Source organism: Podarcis bocagei (assembly GCF_964188305.1).
Source record: "Podarcis bocagei genome assembly, chromosome: 8".
Taxonomy (NCBI): domain Eukaryota; kingdom Metazoa; phylum Chordata; class Lepidosauria; order Squamata; family Lacertidae; genus Podarcis; species Podarcis bocagei.
Window position 1 is genome coordinate 23,758,409 of NC_138133.1, and position 16,688 is coordinate 23,775,096.

Here is a 16,688-nt window from a genome sequence, read left to right on the forward strand (position 1 = left end):
TTTAAGTGTTTAGTTGTGTGTGCACGCATGCGCATTTATCTCTTTTCATGCATGCACATCAAAGTTATTTTAAGGCGGGGTTTCGCTGAAGGTTTCCTGATCTTGTAGTTTTGGTTTTGAACCTAAGGCTTGGCAAACGGGGTTTGCTTTTTAAAAACCTTGTGAAACCCTAACCTGTCACCATTGCCAAGGGCACCAATCCATTGTTGCTCTCCGCTTCTTTGCGGGGAAGAGTTTTACGTGTTTCAAATTCAGCTCTAGGAACAATGCAGTGAAGCAATGCATTTGTGGCATTTGTGGCATTTCAGGGTTTCCCCCCATATCTCTGAACTTTTTAAGCAATCCCTCAATATAGCAGTAATGAAATAGTGGGGGGCAGGGGGCGGTTTCTTGGTCAAATCTTCATGTGGATATTGCATAATCACAAAAGTACAGTTTTGCTGAGCAGACAGGCGAGCTGTAGGTCTTTGGCCAGTATTTGCAGTGGCGTCATATGGAACACGTCCTTTAGGAAGCCTGGGATTTGAGTCAGCTTGTGGCTTCCTTAAATGTTGGAAGCCCTGTAAGTAAGGATCTGGTTTGCATGACTTAACAAAAATAAATGTGCACTCTCAGCATTTGGTGGTTTTTGAGGGAAAGGGCTGAGATGTCACCGGAAACAATCACATTGCAAGCTTTGGTCCAAGCCGCTGTTAGCCTAGACATTCTTTCCAGATGAGCAAAGTTTGCTTTTTGACCAACTCCTTTTTTTCCTTCCCCCTTCCTTTTTTCTTTTGTATATGGATATGCATTTGCATAATTTGGAGTCCTGCCATGCACCTACCGAATTTCCTTTTGGAGAGTTTTTTAAAGAACGGTTGGAGACGCAAAGGGGGAATATTTTAGGTCTAGTTAAATAGGCCAGTGGTTCCATCATCCGTTCCAGATGTCTGCCGTGCAGGAGACCGAGTTTGAAATGGAGAGTGTCGGGTGTGTTGTGTTTTGATGTGGTAGCAGTTAAAACAGCAACACACCAGACACCAGCATTTGCTACTGAACAGTCCCTGCTGTTTGTTCTAAGTAAACCTGAAATCTTAGATTGGATCCTGCTAATCATGTGCAGAGTAATTCTCCACACCCCCACACCCCAAAAACATTGTAGATTTGTGATTTTGTCTGGGCAGACCTGATATCCTCTTGTTAAGGTGCAGAACTCCACACACTTGCTGTGTGTTTAATATATATATTGTTATATATAAATATTATAATTGTCTCTTAAGTGGTTTACAAAAATAACAAAAACTATACAATGAAACTGAGAACTGTGATGCAGTATAAAATGCCCCCAAAGCAAAAATGCAGCATTTTGAAATTGTTTAAGAGTCAGGGACACCTTCCTTCTTCGCCCATGGCATGTAACAGTCAGTCGGCTCACACAGAAAGGCAGCTATTACTCCTTTGTGCAATACCTAGGTGCATGTGTGCGCTCTACCGCCACGGGTGCATGTGCAGAAGCGGTCCCCCTGGTTGCGGAAACCCCAGGATCCGACTGGAGCTCTGGAACGGATCCTGTTCGCAACCGGAGGTACCACTGTAGTAGCTTAGGAGTTGGCTGGTAAGAGACTCTTAAGCTGAGTTTAGAGTTATTCTAGAGTTCATTATTTGATCTGTGGCACCAATGGGTCAGTGTGCTTGGCTGTTAACTAGAAGGTTGTTGGTTGAGTCCAAGCAGGGACAGTTGTGGACTAGATGACCCTTGGGGTCCCTTCCAAGTCTACAATTCTATGATTCAATGCTCCAGAAAAAATCTTTTTGAATTCGTTTTTAATGAGATGATGGAAAAATTGCTACTTTAGCTTCGAGACGTCTAGAATGTCCATGGCATTGATGGATGATGCAGCCATTTCATTGTGTTCATTTTGGGGTCACTTGTGCCTTTTATTTATTCTGAAGCTGGGGAAAGCGAAACCTTTCTTCCTTTGCCTTTGTTTCTAGACATGTCTCATGGGAACAGCCATCCAAGTCCCAGAGCTAATTTGTAGAGTTCAGCTCAGGTTCAGAATTCTCTCTGTGCCTCTCTGCTAACGCCCGCATAAGACTCTGTTGTTGGATGGGCTGAGGTATCTCAAAAAGTTCTTTATGCTCGAATGAGCCCGTAGTTCTGCATGTGGTATTCATAGACTGTCTTAAAACATATTAGTGTATGCGAGGATGTGGTCTTGACAGTGAAGAACAGTGGAGTGCCCTTTCTCATGAGCTCTGTTTAAAGGAAGGAAGGAAGTCTTTTTGTAAAAGAAACATTTTAAAATTTTAAAATAAGTAAATGGCATGCTCCCTAACTTAAACATTTCTTAATATTAAAGCTCACAGGATATGATGGAGAATCCCTTACTGTTGTGTTTGTAAAGCTGTTGATACTTAGGTGCTGCCTGGGGGCTTCACAAAGGCAGCTAGACTGGTGACTAGGAGTGGCGGTCGAGACCATATAACATTGGTCCTGAAAGACCAACATTGGGTCCCGGAACGTTTCTGAGCATGATTCAAAGTGTTGGTGCTGACCTTTAAAGCCCTAACCAGCCTCGGCCCAGTATACCTGAAGGAGCGTCTCCACCCAAATCATTCAGCCAGGACCCTGAGGTCCAGCTCTGAGGGCCTTCTGGCGGTTTTGTCCCTGCAAGAAGTGAGGTTACAGGGAACCAGGCAGAGGGCCTTCTCGGTAGTGGCGCCCACCCTGTGGAACGCCCTCCCATCAGATGTCAAGGAAATAAACAACTATCTGACTTTTAGAAGACATCTGAAGGCAACCCTGTTTAGGGAAGTCTTTAATGTTTGATGTTTTATTGTGCTTTTAATATTCTGTTGGGAGCTGCCCAGGGTGGCTGGGGAAACCCAGCCAGATGGGCGGGGTATAAATAATAAATTCTATTATTATTAATTTGTTATCTACCGCTTACATTTTTATTGATATTATTATCATTATCCATCTGGTTGGCTGCTGTGAAAACAAGATGCCATGCAAATGGATATTTTGTTTGATCCAGCATAGTTCTTTTGTTCGTCGTTCCAGGGAACTCCCGGAGTACCTTAAAACTTCTTAGGGCTTCCTACTGGCTCTTACCCTGAAATTGCATAGCCAGAGGGTTATATTGAGAGCATTCCACAGAACAGGGGTGGGCAGACTCCAGGCTTGTTGAATCTATTTCATTTTTGCTAGAACTCCCAAGATCTTGTCACCCAGAGCCAGGTGCTAAAGATACACAGATGGCATTAAAGCACTGAGTGCCTCTGAACACAGCCCAGGAATTTGTTTATATTAGCAGAACTGAACTTACCTCACAGTCCTTTCACACACAAGACCACACCATAGCTTTGCTGCTGTCGAAGAGTTGGGACCCCTTAGGCCTCTCAACAGATGATCTATCAGTAGATCCCAAACCTCCCTTCTACCCACCCCTGCTGTGATTCACCCTTAAACCTCATCATCATCCGAAGGGAACTACCAATCCTGGCCACATAATACGGCTGGGCACCCTAAAACATGCTCCAGAATCTTCTGAAACTCACAGCTGTCCTTGGGTAGGCCAAGGGTTTCATAGAGCTAAAGAATTTTAGGTGACACCTCATAAGAAGTGCTTGAGGGATGGTTGTTCTTCCTCTTTTATAGATGGAGAACAGAAAGTGAGCAGCTGAGTGCACCTGTTTATAGGAGGATAAATGTGACTAATTGAGGATTTTAATCCAGGCTTTCTACACTCTAGTGCTGCTTCCCGTTCTTCGGCAAGCAGTTTTGCATTTCTGAGTGTTTGGCTGAGTCTCCAGTCCTGCGAGGTGGCGGAAATGGTCATGTCCCGTGAAGGTCTACCAGGACTAAGCGGTCAGGGGGAAGGGCTGTGGCTTGGAGGTGAAGCACATGCGTTGCATGCAAATGGTCCCAGGTTCCATCCTGGCATCTCCAGGGGCGGGACACCCCTGTCTGCAACCGCCTGCCAGTCAGTACAGAAACAATACTGAGCTAGATGGAGCAATGGCATGTCTTGGTATAAGGCAGATTTATCGTTTCCTATGTCGTGTTTTTCTGCTATATATGGGTTCTGTCAATTTGTGTTGCAGCCTGCCAAGTGAGAGGCCATCCCCCTTGTTTTTCAGCACCAGTAAAGCTGCAAAATCGGGAGGTATATGGAGCCTTCAGGTCAGCTTCATCCATGGCTGATGGCCTCTGGATCATAAGTTGCACAGCCATGTTTATGCTTCCTGAAAGCACTTCATGGGAAAGTCAGCATTGTCCCTGCGATTGCCAAGGCATTCCAGCTTGCCTCTTCCTTCCATTAGTGCCCATAATGGTTGTTTGATCAATTTGAGCATAAGCTGCATTAAGCCTCTTACGTGGCGCTTATGCCACCTTTTGCAGTTTGATCTTCATGCTATTTAAGTTATTTTAATTCAAACGTGCATACATGTTGTGATCCAATGAAGCATCTCTTAGAATAAGTGTCCCTTCCAAGCAGACATTTTTCTGCTATGAGAGCACACATCATGTGTTAGAATCCAAACTGTACATGTTCTCACCATTTAGCAATTCAGTTTTCAGTAGCTTCGTTTTTCTATGACCTAATAGATTGCTTTTGCATTATGACGTATACTATACAGTGCAACAGGGAAGAAGAAGAAGAAGAAATCTCTGAAGGGCAGTTGTGAAAGTGGATGTGTATACGTAAAAATGAAGGCGGTCCATGTGTCAGTTCTCTGATCTGTGAAGTCTCAATAAAACTTGGTTTTCAGTTTGTAGTTCAGCTTTTTTTTTAGAGAAAAGAGAGCAAGACAGGCACAGAACTGCTTTAATAAATTCTCTAAAAAGACAGCTCTTTGGGAAAAATCAGGTGATATATTTGAGTTTGCTTTCATTTCAGATAAGGCACAACAGTTAATACTTTTACAAAAGCCCAGGGCTCACCCCTCTCTCCCCGCCAAGCAGTGTCCAGAGCGCATGGGGTCACAGGTGTCCCTTTGGAGAATAGATGACACAGCAGAGACTATTGTGATTTAAGAAATAGGGTATATACGCCTATTTGTACCTTCAGTTTGCATGGAGTGAGTCCAGATCTTACAGTATGGCTCAAATCAGTGCAGGGAACCTTTCTTTGTGTCTTCCTCCAATATGGATCTCAGCCCTTCTTCCTCCTACTTCCCAGAAGCCCCCCCCCCCAGTTGTTACCCTGGCAACCTTTGAAATCTGGTCACACCTGGTGCAAGAAGTTCCATTGTCTTGTTAATGACTCTCTTAATGGCCCCAGTTTGGCTAGGCTACCCAGGAATTCCTTTGCAGCTTATATTCTCCTTTCATATCGCAAATAACCCCAAATCCTAGCATTTATTCATTTTAGCGTTTAGGGGAAACACCCCCCCCCCAAGTTCTGTAACAATACTAAGCACTAGTTGCTAGCGAATTAGCAGAGTTTAAATCCCATCATTTTCATTTCCAGGAGTTCCAAATGTTTTTCAACTTCCAACTCCCCTCAGCAATATCCAGCGTAGCCAAGGGTTAGGAATGATGGGAATTGTAGTTGGGTAACCCAGTGTAAAAAAGTTTTCAGTGCCCATTCAGCTGGGGTCACTTTTGCATGTGGCACTGAAATAAACCAAATTCCCACCAGAACATGAATGTTTTCTCATATGCCGTTCAATTAATTCAGTGGGGCTGGTGCTGGCTGCTTAACTGCCCAGGATTTATAAAAAAATTCCTTCCTGTAGCACCTTAAAGACCAACTAAGTTAGTTCTTGGTATAAGCTTTCGTGTGCATGCACACTTCTTCAGATACACAGAAGTGTGCATGCACACGAAAGCTTATACCAAGAACTAACTTAGTTGGTCTTTAAGGTGCTACAGGAAGGAATTTTTTTATTTGGACTATGGCAGACCAACACGGCTACCCATCTGTAACTGCCCAGGATTTGTTCTGGCCATGGGGTTAGATCAGCCTTCTTGCCATGCCTCTGTGACTTTTTTTTTAAGTACTTAATAGTTCACCTTTTCAGTCAAGTAGCACCCAATAGGGCCAACATGAATTACACTTTCTCTCTGTGTAGGTATTGGGAACAAACCCTTTGCTGAATTTCAAAACGGAGCGAGTAGAAAAGAAATTATAAACTTCACATAACCTTCTGCCTGAATCCTGAGGGGTGTGTGTTTGTTTGAGAGAGAGAGAGAGAGAGAGAGAGAGAGAGAACAATCTAAAGTCGTTAAGAGTCGTCAACAGGCTCATCTCAGCTATCTGCCAATCTCCCATTCCCACCACCCTTCTGAGTAATACCCCTCCCCACCTTCTCACTATATAGAAGGATCTGGCAACTTCTGTTTCAGTGTATCTGAAGAAGTGTGCATGCACACGAAAGCTCATACCAAGAACTAACTTAGTTGGTCTTTAAGGTGCTACTGGAAGGAATTTTTTTATTTTGACAACAATCTAAAGTTGGCTTACCTGTGGAGGAAGATGCTTTAAAAGTAATGTAATGGCAGACCTCATTGTTCAGTAGCTGCTGTGGTATGCAAAGAAAGACTACTGGTTAAAAAAGGAATAAAGGGGAAGACAGTATTTCTGGTACAACTTCAGCCCCCTTCCCCCTAGCACCACATGAATTAGTTTCTTGCCATCTTGTACCACAAGTGATGAGTATGTTTGAGAGATCCTGTATTGAATGTCCAAGGAGATTGAAGTGTTCTCCTACTGGCTTCTCTGTCTTGTGATTCCTGATGTCAGATTTATGTCCGTTTATGTCCAGACCAACACGGCTACCTACCTGTGTCTTAATATGGTCCAGGTAGCTTCCAGCTAAAACAATAAATCGTTCAAGGTTGGCCTTGGGTTATCAGACCTGGGAGTTTGTGGTGAAAGGCAGTAACAAATATAATTAATAATAACAGTAGGCATCACAGCCAGAGGACTGCTTCTTTGACCCTTCAGTCTTTGAGCCATCTAAGGAATAAATACTCTGTTATGTAGAGTGGGAGAACTCTAGCACATGCCAGTCTCACGCTTTGCTAGCTCAGTTAGTAGAGGCTCAGTGGTTTAGACCACAGCGCCACCCTCATCCCGCAAGTGACTAATAGGTAAAGGTAAAGGGACCCCTGACCATTAGGTCCAGTCATGGCCGACTCTGGGGTTGCGGTGCTCATCTTGCTTTATTGGCTGAGGGAGCCGGCGTACAGCTTCTGGGTCATGTGGCCAGCATAACTAAGCTGCTTCTGGCGAACCAGAGCAGCGCACGGAAATGCCGTTTACCTTCCCGCCGGAGTGGTACCTATTTATCTACTTGCACTTTGATGTGCTTTTGAGCTGCTAGGTTGGCAGGAGCTGGGACCCAGGAACGGGAGCTCACCCTGTCGCGGGGATTCGAACCACTGACCTTCTGATCAGCAATTCCTAGGCTCTGTGGTTTAACCCACAGTGCCACCCGCATCCCTTAAGTGACTGATAGCCTGGTGCAAAATGTGCCCAGCGCCTGGCAAATTTTGAACGCTGATTCTAGCGCCATCTGTGCTCTGGACAATGAGTCAGCCACGTCTTACTCATTTTCATGGCTGCTCTGTTTTAACCATCAGAAAGTAAGAAATCTCAGTGAGTCATTGCTCCTTTACTGGTTCTGGCATTGGCTGCTCCTCCCCCCCCCCCCCGAATTACGACTGCAGGGTGATTTGTTGGGATTAGGTACTGGCTGTTGCAGGAGTGGATATATTCAATTTCCTTTTGAGAATCAATAACTTGAATTATGAGTGTATTTAAAAACCCCAAATAGGGTAGGTCAGCTTGGAAAGACAGCTCTCTTGGTGCCTTTAGTTAAAAGCATATAACAGAAATAATTAAGTTGCTCCTCTTTTAATAGCACTCTAAATAAAATATATTGCCTGAAGTAGACCCCTAACATTCCTGTCCTGTCTTTATAACTTGGGCAGCAAAAAGTATTCCAGCTCTGACCACTTCAGTGCAGACAAAACGAGTGATATTAACTCTCTACTTTTGCCTGCAAGCTGGAAAAAAAACAACAACAGTAGGAGCTGTCCACTTGTTATTGCTTTCCTTTGAATAAGGAAATGTGGAGGATGTTGGTTTTGAATGGGACATGCAATTCTCAAGTTTTTCTGGCCGAGGGGAAAAAAAGAGTTCACTGCCTATGCTGCTTGTTTTTTGTGCATTTGGTTTTATTTAGTATTTTTTGAAGGAGGGGTAGAGATTAAATGGTTGCTGTTATCTCCCTTTAGTAACTGAACATATGCAACCCTGCAATATTGAGGACACACAGCCCATAGTAGTTTAAACAGTAAGCTAGTGGGAAACTGCTAGGCCAGGGTGAACAATGCACCCAAAAAGCTTGCATCTCTTTGTGCCTATCAGTACTGCCAGTATTTTGGGGGGGGCGGGGCGGGGGAAGGAAGGTAAGTAGCCATCACCTGTTAGGCTTCAAAGGCTTCTATGAATGTGAATGTTAAGCCACACCAGCGAGTGAAAATTGCTTGCCAAACAAAATCCACTTATTCACTGTGGGTGGCTTCCTGTTGTTAATCAATAGCGTCTTACCCTTATCTCCTGCAGATCCTGTAACAGCAATTAAAGCAGATCACTGTTGCATTCTAGTGTGTGCAACCTTTGGTCTTTACCCCACAGGGTATTGTCCTGGGGCACTTTAAAGGGGTTCTGGGTATAAGCTTTCGTGTGCATGCGCACTTCTTCAGATACACTGAAGCAGAAGTCACCAGACCCTTATATATAGTGTGAGGGTGGGGTTTTTCTCAGAAGGGTAGTAGGAGATGGGTGATTGATTCAATGGGTATGGTAAATCTGTTGACGACTGTAATTAGTCCTACAGGAAAAAGCAAGGGATGGTATGCAGATGACCAAAAAAAGCTTTAGTATACGTAATGAGACAAGAATCCAATATCTCTATTCATATGAGGTCTCTCCATAGTTTTCAGTTTAGTAATAAGTTGTAATTCAGCAACTTCTCTTTCAAGTCGATATCTGAACTTCTTTTGTAATAAGACAGCTGCTTTGAGATCCTGTGCTGAATGTCCTGGGAGATTGAAGTGTTCTCCTACTGGCTTCTGACGTCAGATTTATGTCCAGACCAACACGGCTACCTACCTGTGTCTTAATATGGTCCAGGTAGCTTCCAGCTAAAACAATAAATCGTTCAAGGTTGGCCTTGGGTTATCAGACCTGGGAGTTTGTGGTGGAAGGCAGGTAACAAATATAATTAAGAATAACAGTAGGCATCACAGCCAGAGGACTGCTTCTTTGACCCTTCAGTCTTTGAGCCATCTCCTGGGGTTCTGATGTGGTCCAAGACATCCATCCTCTCATGCAGATTGAGAAACCAGTTGTGCAAAGTCCTGGAGTTCATGGGACTATTTTGTGTGCATAGATTACCTCCCCCCCCCCATTGTTCATGGGATTGGGTTTGTAGAAATCAAAATGTCCCACTCCATAAACTGCTGTGTATTTTTAAGCTGTAGGGCCCTGTGAACCTGCGGGTTCTCACGACGGCCTTCATTTTGTCTCGCTGTCTTGCGCCTTTTGAGCCATGTTTGAAAGAGGAAAGCTTCCTTTTTTTTACTGATAAAAGCTGCTTGCTGTTTCCATTTCAGGAAAGCCCCACAGCATTGGCAACTCTGAACGGATTCAGCTCTCAGGAATGTACAATGTTCGAAAAGGGAAAATGCATTTGCCGGTCAACAGATGGACAAGACGCCAAGTTATCCTTTGTGGGACGTGCCTAATTGTATCATCGGTGAAAGAGAGCCAGACTGGAAAGATGCATGTGCTCCCCTTAATCGGTGGAAAGGCAAGTGAATCACTCGGTTACTCTGCATATATGGTATACCGGAAATAATTAACCAGATCCTGTAAAAGTTTCCCATTGGGCGTAGATCTGGCTACACAGCATTTCCATTTGGATCCTAATGGGAGTGGGGTGGTGAGATTTTCAGTTGCACTATACTATTTCTCCTCTTCATGTTCTGTTAAATTATGTACATGAATTGCTTTAAGAAGCCATGTTCATTTTGCATTTTTAATTTCTTTTCTGTGTATCTCTGACTCTTCGTTGCAGAGGCTTTGTTGCCATAATACTGTCTAAAAGTCTGTGCGTCATCATTGTGCCTTGGAAACGGCACCTTCTGATCTTACGGCGGCCTAGTGATGTAATGTTTAATGGGTTGGCGTCATGGGTAGCGCCGTTATTTTCCAGCCCAGAATCTTTGAGTTGATTTCCAGGTTGGGGGGGGGGGGTCTTGAGCTGTGACCTGAACAAGCAACTCTTTGACCCTGACAATGAAGGGCAACAGGCAAAACACACTGCTCTGTTGACCCGACAGAGTCGGAGGATCGTTGTGTTCTTATCATGCCTAGTCAATAACAGAGGCGTCCTGTTTTCTGCCACTGCTTTGACAACTCTGTTCCTCTCTGTGCTGAAGAGGCTCTGAGGCTTAAGAAAGCAGTTAAGTCACTAGGCTAGCTTCATCTTAAGGAACTCCTTGTTAAAGCCTGCAGCCCTCTCAGAAGTAGTTGGACTACAACTCCCATGATCCCTGGGAGTTGGCCAGGCTGTCTGAGGCTAATGGGAGTCCCAGCATCATCTAAGAGAGGACCACATGTTCCTTGTGCCTGCTCTAAAGTATTATAGGCATGGCAGGAGAGAGGTTGTGTTATGAGTAACTGGTGATCTCATTAACACTACCAAATTAACCTGACGGTCAGGGTCCCAGCCATACTGTGCAGTTCATTCACCACCACAGTCAATTTTTTAAAATTGCTAGATAAAGAATCAAATGAGCAATTCAAATAAGCATTTCACCTTTGCAAGATTGTAATCACCTTGAAGGCAAGAGCTTGCTGGCAAAATGTTGTCTTGGTTGTGCTCAGCGAATTGGTGGTAATTGCAAGCGTTCCGGTGCAAAAAAGCAGTGTTTTGCAGAAGGCAGTGAGGATACTTATTTTCATTCGTTCTTTGGCTTACTTCATTTCTTGTTACACATGCAAGTTGCATATGTTCGCATTGTTTCATTTTTTCAAAGCAACTTTTAAGAATTCAACTGTCAATTGGGTTGTAAAGCCCTGAAATACATAATGTATCTGCTGGTCCGTCTTGTGCTCTCCAGCCATTAATATTTCCCTTTATACCTCTGCACACCTTCCTTGCACACCCTCTCTGAATCTTTGGGTAGATCTTGGTTTTCAAAAGGCATGTGAAATTGTTGTTTCTGAGCAGTCCTGGCAAACTAAGTTGAGTGGGCTGCTAATGGGCAAATGGAATCATGCATTCAGAATTACAGTCTTGCAAAACAGCTGCCCAAAGGTTTGTTTAAAGTTTGGCAAAAAAAGAAAGAAAAAAGGTTTTGTATCTTTCATCCAACTTTTAATTTTTGTATTGCTTTTGGTTTTGGGGAAGGAAAGAAATCCAGGAATGACAGAAATAACCAATTCAGTACAACTGAACAATTCAGATAGACCATCTTTCTCGCTAGAAGCGGTCACATCCCAGTAGTAGCTATTTTTAAATTATTTGCGTGAATAGAATTTATTAAAAGTTTTAGCAGGAACTGCAAGGCAGCCCACACTGGCAAATTAATTCTACTTTGTATGCTTCAGTGTGTAAACAGCAACTCATACTGAATTGGATAAAGGCTATAATGCATGAGTCAGTTTACACCGATATGTATGTGTTTAATCTGTCCCCGAGAGGGGGCAATGACAATAAAGATATTATTATTATTTATTATTTAGACCTATGGACTTGAATGAAATTTAACACAGCAGCCTTAATGGTCATTAAATCACTGTGTTAAATAGTAGCATTTTGTTATTACTAGTCTGTACAGTGGTACCTCAGGTCTGTTCTTAACCTGAAACTGTTCTTAACCTGAAGCACCACTTTAGCTAATGGGGCCTCCTGCTGCTGCCGCGCCGCCGGAGCATGATTTCTGTTCTCATCCTGAAGCAAAGTTCTTAACCCGAGGTACTATTTCTGGGTTATCGGAGTCTGTAACCTGAAGCATATGTAACCCGAGGTACCACTGTATTCTCTACATCTGGCTTAACAACTTCCAATCTTTGGCCACATCTTCTTCCTTCTCCTCACATACCCTTGCATATTCTTTCTAGGATTATTATTATTATTATTAAATACCCCAAACGCATTCTGAGCGGTTCCCAGCAAATATAAAACATAATAAAACATTAAAAACTTCCCTATACAGGATTGACTTCAGATGTCTTCTAAATGTTGTATAGTTATTTATTTCCTTGAAATCTGATGAGAGAACATTCCACAGGGCAGACACCACTACCAAGAAGGCCCTCCCTCTAGTTCCCTGTAACTTTACTTCTCGCAGAACCACCAGAAGGCCCTCAGAGCTAGATCTCAGTGTCCGGGCTAAATGATGGGGGTAGAGATGCTCCTTTGGGTATACAGGGCTAAGCAGGGTTTAGCTAACTACAACCCTTATTGGCTGGCAGCTGGTAATGAGAACCACAGCTCCCAGCATCCACACCGGTGCCATTCTAGAAATACAGTTGCTTAAGTGTTTCCTTAGAAACACAGGGATGGGGCACCTGCGGACTCCAGGTTTTGCTGGTATCCCACCAGTCCCAGTTAGCATGGCCAAAAGTCATGATTGATGGGATTGCAACAGGAGCACCTGTCCCATACTGTTCTTCAGGGTCAATCTACCCTCTGTCGGTGATATGAACAAGCAGATACACTCTGCAGACGACCAAGGGCAGAATGAACCCTGAGTGCACTGACTTCTCCCAGAGGGTTAGCCTGGGCCAACGATGCCTGATTCACAGCAAAAGTGTGTGCTAAATGCCTAAGCACAACTAAATCTGTAATGGCTGGCAAAGGTGTATGACTCACTTCTTCACATACAGAGGACTTAAGCTGTGAAAAACTCTTGTATACTAGCACCTTCACTTGGGTCCAGAATATAGGTAGCAGTAATAATAATAATAATAATAATAATAATAATAATAATAATAATAATAATAGATTGTACTCCATCCATCTGACTCAGTTGCCCCAGCCACTCTGGGTGGCTTCCAACAGGATATACAAAAACATAACAGAGCATTGTACATGAAAAGTTTCCCAATATAGGACTACCTTCAGATGTCTTCTAAAAGTGGTGTCATTGTTTTTCTGTTTGACATCTGATGGGAGGGCGTTCCACAGGGTGGGTGCCACTGCCAAGAAGACCCTCTGCTTGGTTCCCTGTAACTTCACTTCTTGCAGCGAGGGAACTGCCAAGATATCTGATTTTTTTGTATCCACAAACACGTGAATTCACCACCCCCTTTTCTGCCACCAAGGAGAACAAATCTGCCCCCACAGACCCTTGTGTTTAGTGTTTCTTTCAAACTCTCTGCAAGTCTAATAAATCTAGTTGTTACAACAGTGTTTCCCTGCCAGAAGCAACCAGCAATGTGTGCAAACTCGTACAGAATGGCATGGCATAACTTGAGTTGTGGGTGTGTGGAGGGGAAGACTCTGTATGGAACAGCTGTTCTTTGGAGGCAGTCCATGTTCTTTGAAACATGTAGATGTGCCCTGACACTTCACGATGTGTGGAGCTCTGTGATTTGTCAAAACAGTCCTCCATAGTTATGGGTAGGTCTAAATTGCTTTAGTTGGAAAGATTTACAGGGTACACATTACATTTGAGTCTTCCCTGGAAATTATTCGGGGGTTTTTAAATTATTATTTTAAAAATGGTTCTAGTCTTACAAGATGTAGGAAGAAAACTCTTACTTGCAGGAAACCTTGTTCATTTAAACAAATGCTTTAGGAGAGGATAGAGCTCTGTTTTATGCAGTTTTGGAAACTAGGGGGAAAGCCAAAATTCTTTTGGGAGCATAGCTATCAACCGTCCCTTATTTGGTGGGAAAGTCCCTTATCCCAGCGCTGTCCCTTATTGATGATGTCCCTTAAATTTCCCGGGTTTCAAAGGAAGCAGCTCCTCTCCCTCCCTGCCTGCCGGCCAGGGAGGAGGAAGGCTCCAACTGTGTTGCTTGGCTCTGTTGCTCACCCAATAAGGAGTCTTAAGAATGACTGGGGGGGTGGAGCTTGCATGCCTTGTGCCGATCAAATCGGTCGCGTTGCCTGGGGACTCGCCTTTGCTCAGTGCTTCCCAGCGGAGAGGTGACGGTGGTTTTCCTTGCTGCATCCCCTTTGCCGCGTTGCTGCGCTGTGGGAACCACCGCTTGAGGCTTCGTTTGGCTGCTGGCTGGGTTTTCTGCCTTTGGCTCGGAGGGGCTCAGAAGCTGAACATACCTGTGTTCGAAAAATCCCTTATTTTGGCTGCTGACCCCTTATTTTCGAGGCTGCTGGTCCCTTATTTTCAAATCTGTAAGTTGACAGCTATGTTCAAGAGTATTTAATGTATCTTGTAAAGGCACTTAAAAGCACCAACTAAACCTTTTATTGAGATTTCTCTGCAACAGATTTATCAGCATTCCCCACCCCCACCCCATACATTAGCAGCACACGCTATAGTTCATGCACCCCAGCAGTTTTGCATATCAGCTGTTCTGTTTCCCTCAAGAAGGGTGTGGTGAATCTAAGAGGCAGAATGGTGTTGACAACTTGCTAATTAAAAGATCTTGCTATAAAGCTGAAACGAGGTATTAAGAACTGTGACCTTGTACTTTCAGACCCACTTGGCCTCCTAAGACTTCCTGGTTCATAGAGGTATCTAAATTGACAAGTGTAATCCTTTGAGGGTTTACCCAAAAGGAAGTCCCATTGTATTCAGTGGGGCTTAATTCCAGGTAAATAGGGATAGCATTGCAGCCTGCATGGCATCAAACATTTTTGCATAATTATGTGGATCTTGAAAACTCTTACGCTTAACAAGTCCAAATGAATGGAGTCTGGATGATTTAGGATGGCGTTCTTGGCTTACTTTGGCCTCAACAACATAGCCACTCTGGGAACTGTAACGTTAAATGTTGTACACATCGCTTTTCTGTCATACTGGAAGTCTTTGAGTCTTTTTTTGAGTCTTGATTAGGTTGGATGCAAAGCAGCTCTGGTCCTTCAAGAGTGAGGATTTCTGCTTCTCTGATGGGACTCCATCTCCCTCACTCTGTGCACCCCCTAAATCTCTTCTTTGAGGTTTCCCTAACCCTCTGGAGCAGATCTGGGGAGGAGGGCAGGGGGAGAAGATTGGGGGGAAGTCCCGCTGCACAGGAGGAAATCCTTGCAGGACCCTTTAGTTTAGCACCGCTGCTGGTTAATTCAGAGGCTCCGCTTCCATCTTTTAAAAGTATTGTTAGTATTTAAATATTGCCTTTCGTTTCAAAAAGAAAAGTCAGGATGGTTCACAAGCAAAAGCCAACAGCAAAATAGCAAGTATAAAACCAATCTGTTAAAAATATAACTACCCCTAATTGAAATACACAGTAAAGCAATTTAATCAAAAATAGCTGAATATACTCATATTGGGTTTTGTATTTTTTCCAATCCTTTCCCCCCTCCCCCTAAAAACGCAGGTTGAAGAAGTTAAAAAGCACCAGCACTGTTTAGCATTTAGCTCTTCTGGACCGCAGAGCCAGAGTTACTACATCTGTTTCGACACTTTCACTGAGTACTTGCGGTGGCTACGGCAAGCTTCAAAGGTAAGACGAGCTTTGGACTCTTCCGGTTATTCATAATACCCAGTATATTGTTCAAAAACCACCTGCGCTATTGACAAAATGGGTGTGGGCAATTCCAAGTTAACGTTGACCAACACTATTATCCTCCTATTACAGGCAGCAGGTGGGAGCTGATAGACAAATGCTGCTTTAAGGCCGCCCAGGAGGGGTACGGTGGAAGGACTTTCCAGCTCATGCTCTTAACTGCTGTACCACTTCAGCTTATTCCAGCCAGGCAGCAATTTGTATGTGCAGCTCTGACTGTAGTCATCACTCCCCGCCCCCCAATGGAGAATGATTGATTCTTTTTTTATTGCCACTGCCGCCACAAATTTGATAAAATTTACATAGGCCCAGCCCAAATGCTCTAAGTCAGGGGTGGCCAACTCCCAAGAGACTGCGATCTACTCAAACTGGCAGTGATCTACCCCATTTTGGGGGGTTCAGGTCAAATTTTTTGAGCTTTTTTTTGAGAGGAGGAAAAGCACAGTTTCTTAGCATGCAGGGCAAACTTTCTGAACTTCTTTGGGGACCCAGTGATCTACCACAGCCGTTCAGGGATCTACTGGTAGATCACGATCTACCTGTTGGACATGCCTGCTCTAAGTCAGTGGTTACCAATTGGTGGTCCATGGACCCCGGAGGGTCTGTGGCGCCACCCACATAACAAAAACTACCATAGAGTTATTGAAATTTTCAAAAGTAACAGGACCATGGCTTCGGCTTTGAAAAACAGCTAATTGGGAAACACTGCTCTAAGTTGTTTTTAATGTTGTATTTTAAATTGTTGCAATCGGCCTTGGGACTGCAGTTGATCATTTAATATTATTATTAATAATAGAAGTAGTAGCAAATGGAGTGCCACACTCTCACAGACTTTAGGTGGTGGTTCCTGTCAACATTCTGTTTGTTTATCTGCATATTTATAATCGGCATTTTTATTGAAACATTTCAAGGCGGTGTATAACATATGAGGACAAAATCAGCACAAAAACATCACTGAGATTGTTTCATACAAGTTGCACC

General features: G+C 43.7%; 1 protein-coding gene and 1 long non-coding RNA gene across 4 annotated transcripts in view; one reads left to right on the forward strand and one right to left on the reverse strand.

Moving 5' to 3' along the window:
• LOC308594036 overlaps positions 1-16,688 on the reverse strand; it is a 294,206-nt gene that overhangs the window by 176,109 nt on the left and 101,409 nt on the right. The window lies entirely within an intron of this gene.
• The window catches only part of PHLPP1 (PH domain and leucine rich repeat protein phosphatase 1), a 163,582-nt gene that overhangs the window by 74,539 nt on the left and 72,355 nt on the right, over positions 1-16,688 (forward strand). For all 3 annotated transcript variants that reach the window (XR_014011028.1, XR_014011029.1, XM_081206147.1), the window contains exons 2-3: positions 9,617-9,813; positions 15,519-15,644. Coding sequence is in view for 1 of the 3 variants with exons in the window: in XM_081206147.1 (XP_081062273.1) it covers positions 9,617-9,813; positions 15,519-15,644 (323 nt within the window). In the remaining 2 variants the exon portion in view is untranslated. The remainder of the gene's footprint in view (positions 1-9,616; positions 9,814-15,518; positions 15,645-16,688) is intronic.